Source organism: Frankliniella occidentalis, unplaced genomic scaffold (assembly GCF_000697945.3).
Source record: "Frankliniella occidentalis isolate FOCC.00 unplaced genomic scaffold, Focc_3.1 Scaffold342, whole genome shotgun sequence".
NCBI lineage: Eukaryota > Metazoa > Arthropoda > Insecta > Thysanoptera > Thripidae > Frankliniella > Frankliniella occidentalis.
The window spans coordinates 134,592-139,410 of record NW_026267465.1 but is presented as its reverse complement, the minus strand read 5'-3'; the positions used below and the strand labels follow the sequence as shown (position 1 = coordinate 139,410).

The window sequence follows — 4,819 nt, the reverse complement described above, 5'->3', positions numbered from 1 at the left end:
CCAGGTGAAACGTGGCAGGGCCGGTGCGGGTGCGCCACAGGTGCGTGGACGCGACGACGGAGGGAGGGGGAAAAAAGGGGGAGAGGAAAAAATGGGGAGAGGCGACACCACGCACCTTGCCGCCTGTGACTCCTCCTCTTCGTTTGACCTTTGCTTCTGCCGCGTGGGCGACGATAAACAACAAAAAAGATAAAGAAGAAGAGCTTTTCGGGGGGGTGTTGAGGTGCAATAAGTAACCCACCAGACCGCCCGCACAAAATCAGCGCAAGTGAAAAACAAAACAAAAACAAGACTCAATACAAAGAGAAAACACATACGAGAAACGAACAATTTTATTATGCATCATAATATAGCTATTATTATAAATAATTTGGAGAAAGTAGTAATACAATTTATTATACAAAAACGAAAACGCAGTCGATGTTGCGTTGCCGTGGCCGCTCGCCGCTGTCCGCGGCGGCCCGGGGCCCCGGGGGGCTCGTCGGGGGCCTCTGTCGCTGGCGTGGCCGCCATTTGGGCTCAGTAAATGGGCGGGCCGCGGACGTACCGTATACGCCCCCGCGAGCCTGGCGCGCCCGGCCGCCGTCTGCACGGGACAGCAGCGTGAGCGTACAGCGGAGCTTAGCCTAAAACGGTAAGTACAAAACAACGAAAAAACACACCACCATACAAAATGCTACGCTCATAAAAGTCTATGAGATCACCACATTATGGGACGACACACAGCAGGCTCTGTCCCGCGTTCACTCTGCCCTGCCTCACTTTTGTGTCGTTACATTATTTTTGTTTCTGTTTTAATTTCGCAGTCTCACACGCACTCTCACTCACTCACACATTCGCGTCTCTGCTCAGTCAGGCAGCGCTGGTCCTTGTTCAAATCATTACCCTCACAGCCTTTTTAATAAAATTTCGTAACACGATCTTCTCTCTCTCTCTTTTTTTTTTTTTTGCCCTCACCGCGGCGAGAGAGTCACATAGCAGCATCAGCAGAGAGAGAGCGAAATCCACTGGCTTAACCGTCCCGCTTGTCTGAAACGAGTTGGAATTCAACACAGTGAGTGTCGGTCGGTCGCGCGCCCTTTGGAGGCCCGGTGGCGCGGTGGAAAGCAAAAGGGAGAAAGTCATCACGCTGTTGTCGGTCCCTCGTGGCTGCATTGGTATATTTTTCATCCCCTCTGCGTAGGACGACAAAAGTAGAGCAAGGGCTACGGAGCGAAAAAAAAGAGGGGGTGGGGGTAGGGGGGGGGGGTGGAGGAGAGAACTAAAATGTTTCGGACGGAGACGCGGGAGAGGCAAAGGGGATGGTGGGGTAAATAAGATCCCTCCCTCCCCTTTAGCTTATCACTGCGTGTGTTTGAACAAGCTAAATGTGCAAAGTTCTTCTCCTTCTAATTAACCGTAGGGGTTAGGCCTTCTGCCGCGCGCGGACAGAGGCAGGCGCCAACTTCGCAGACATTGCTTCTCATCAGTAGCAGCAGCAGCCGGCCTCTCCGGCCTGGCCTCTGGCCTGGCAAATATGAGAGTAAACGGGGGAGGGAGAGGGGGAGGGGGAAGGAGACGAGGAGAGAGAGCGATTATTGATATATACCCGAGGCGAAGGCGATGGCCCATGCGTTGCGTATTGGTCAGCACGGGCTACACAAGCTTGTGAGGCGGAAAGAGCCGAGGTTGTCGAGGCAAAGGAAAAGCGTTTTTTGAATAAATAAATCGATGAATATATTTTCTTTTAAATGTGCACGATACGCCTCCTGTCATGCTCCGTCATGCTACCGCTGTACGGAACACTTGCTGCTCGCTCAGTTTTCCCGTCAATTTTGTTATTTTTTTCCCCACCCCTCGCTTTATTCCCCCCTTTTGCCACTCGCTCCCGGGGAACACGCCGCCGGGCGCTGACACGTCATTCGACTTATTGTGATATAAGCTTCTGCGTGCTATTACTTCCCATTCCCGCCCCGGCGCGCACGCTCTCCACGCGCTGCTCGTCCGCACCGCTGCTGCTGCCGCTCATGGCGTGCTCCAGCGCAGAGAGCGCCCGCCGCGCCTCGCCGCCGGGCCGCCGCCGACCTCGGCCGTGAACGACGTGAACACTCTCGCTTTTTTCCGTAACGTTTCGCACACGGCCCTCTTTTGCCTAAAGCCGAGGAGGAACGCGGCAGAAATACTCCCCCCTATCCCCCTCTCAACCCCCTCCGCGTCTCTCTCTCTCTCTCTCTCTCTCTCTCTCTCTCTCTCTCTTTCTCCCTCTCTCCCTTATTTTCCTCACAGCCGCAGCAGCGGCCACCTCTTCCTCCCCTCCCTCGTCACTCTCAACCCCGGTGATGGATGGCTTTTAATTTCGCGCTACATTTTCATGCAGAGCTGAGCGACGTCGATATGTCATTGGTCCCGTTGGGGCGCGGCGGGGCGCGGCGGGGCGGGGCGGGGGGCGGCGGGGCGTAGCGATGCGTAGGGCCCAGAGTGGATCAGCAGAGAGTGCGCGCGCAGCAGCAGCAGCGGTCGCTGTTTTCAGGCGCAATATAGAATGCGTTGGGGGCGGCTGCGGGGGTAAGCGGGAGCAGGAGCGGGGCGGGACGGAGCGGGGTGGGGAGGGGCGCGTCCAATACGCATTACTCAGAGAGAACCAGGCACTATTTCAGCGCGGCTCCCTCCGGCCCGCGAGACCAGCCGGTGTGGGCGGCAGGCTCCCGCCGCGCGCGAGGCTCCCGAGAGGGGCGCGCTCCCTGACTCGGCTGTCCATCCCTCTCCCACACCCATCATACAAAGCCGTTTCCACTCTCCCCCCCCCTCTCTTCCTGCTCTCTCTCTCTCTCTCTCTCTCTCTCTCTCTCTCTCTCTCCCTGCTCCCCATACCACGAGCAGCACGCGTGCGGAGAAGCACAAGAAACAGGCCCGTCTTGGAGCAGCAAGACGGTATACGCCCGGGCGAGTTGTCAACACGAATATGAACTGAGCAGCAAGAGTTTCATTAACTTGCGTGGGCAGAAGGGGAGTATGGAGGGAAGGGGGGGGGGGGAGGGGAAGCAGAACGCATGTTAGATTGCGCGCCCAGGGAGGCGGAGAGGACGGATAGGGAAAAAAGAACCCCCCCCCCCTCCCCCAGCGAGAGGCCGCGAGGCAGGTCGCGTCAAGTCGTCGTGGAGGAGTGCTCGGAAGAGGAGTTTTGCAAGGCCATTAAGAACACACGTCTAAAGCGGGCCGGCGGCGTCGCGACCAACGCAGGGCGACGCCGCCGCCGTCGAGACGGTGAAGCGGGTACCTCAGCCTCCTCATGGCTCGGACGGTTCGGCATGCACTGTGTTTACCGCGCGTACTCTGGCTTCATGCAGCAGACCCCCCTGCCCCCCCGCCCCCCGGCGGGCTGGCTCAGGGCGCGCCGGGGTGGGGGAGGAGGGCGCTGTTTGTTGGTAATGCGCCAACAACGAAACAAGACAAACAAAACAAAAAGACTTGCGTAACCGGATTACTTATACGACGCTGCAGGGAAGGTACGCCAATGGATCTCACTCTGTCTGCCTTTCTTACATTACAACAATGTAACCTCTACTTTGCTCTCAACGTTGTCGTGCGCTCTGTGTGCATCTACGTGAAGATGTCCCAGCACGTTACTTCAAGAGTCTCTCACGACCCACACAAATGCACGGAGGTACCGTTGGCGTATTGCACAGTCCCACGGAAACCACCAATGTTGTTCACAGCACCTCACACTTGCGCTTCCTCCACGACCCGTGGTGGTGGTGGGGGTGCGCCCGCGCCCGCCGCGGCCACGACGACGGCGAGAGTCACAGGGCGTCCGCCAGGCCGGGGCGGTAGCGCACCGAGCCCATGACGAGCACCTCGATGGCTCCCGGCGAGCGGAAGCGCACCACGGTGGTGGGCGCGGGCGGAGCGGGGCGCGCGGCGCGCGCGGGGCACGCCCGGAGCAGGGGCCCCGGCAGGGGCGGCAGGCTGGGGCCGCACGCGCTCTGGCCGTCCTGCGCGGGGGCCGCCGCAGGGTCGTTCACGCGACGACCCAGCAGCAGCCCCAGCCACGACGACCAGGCCGGCGGCCCGCGGCATCAGACGTACGTGCTCTGGACCTGCAACGAGGAGAGAGGGGAGCCGTGCCGTCAGTAGGGTACGTCGGTAAAAAAAAAAAAAAAAAAAAAAAAATCAGAAAAATCTTTTTTTAAAAAATCAGAAAAAATGCAGAAAAATTAAATGAAAATACCGCAAAAAATCGAGAAAATTTAAGAAAAAAGCAGATAAAAAATTAAGGAAAATAGATAAAATTAACAACATAAAAATCGGTGTATTATATTGTAGTGGAGTACTACTCGGGGCGGACTATGCAGACGGGGTAGTGGGGCTGCGGGGTGAAGGGTGGAGTTTGTTCCAGGGATTCCGGGGCAAATCCAAGTTGGCAGCCGAGACGTTCAACTCTGACAAAGGGCGCGAAATCTGCAGGTACATTGTCTATTGTCTCGGGTTGAGCCCTGGAGGGAGAGTACTCGAGTAACTTGGAACGGCGAGATTCACGCCGCACCCACACACGTTGCGCGCGTTCACAGCGACAATCCGAGACCGAGCACCGTTTTGGCTAGCGCCACAAATTATTCCTTTTGGGGCACGTGATGTGGACCGCAAACATCACTGAAAGGTTGCGGAAAGGTCAGAAAGGAGTGTTCTCTGTTTTCCCTGCGCGTCTACGCCCGCGCAGCTCACCGCAGCTGCAGCCGCAGTGTCCACACAATGTCACTTCCACCCATCCACGCTAACTAGTTTCACCGGGACCTGCCCGAGCCGGGCGTAGGGGGTGGGGGGTGGTGAAGGCGGGGTGTGG

The 4,819-nt window shown here is 57.6% G+C and overlaps 1 protein-coding gene across 1 annotated transcript in view; it reads right to left on the bottom strand.

Annotated features, from left to right (window-relative positions):
- Window positions 1–314: 314 nt before the first annotated feature.
- LOC113216314 (uncharacterized) overlaps window positions 315–4,819 on the bottom strand; it is a 79,577-nt gene continuing 75,072 nt past the window's right edge. The window contains exon 6 of the mRNA XM_052274153.1: window positions 315–4,076. Within this exon, the coding sequence (XP_052130113.1) occupies window positions 4,056–4,076 (21 nt within the window). The 3' untranslated portion in view covers window positions 315–4,055. The remainder of the gene's footprint in view (window positions 4,077–4,819) is intronic.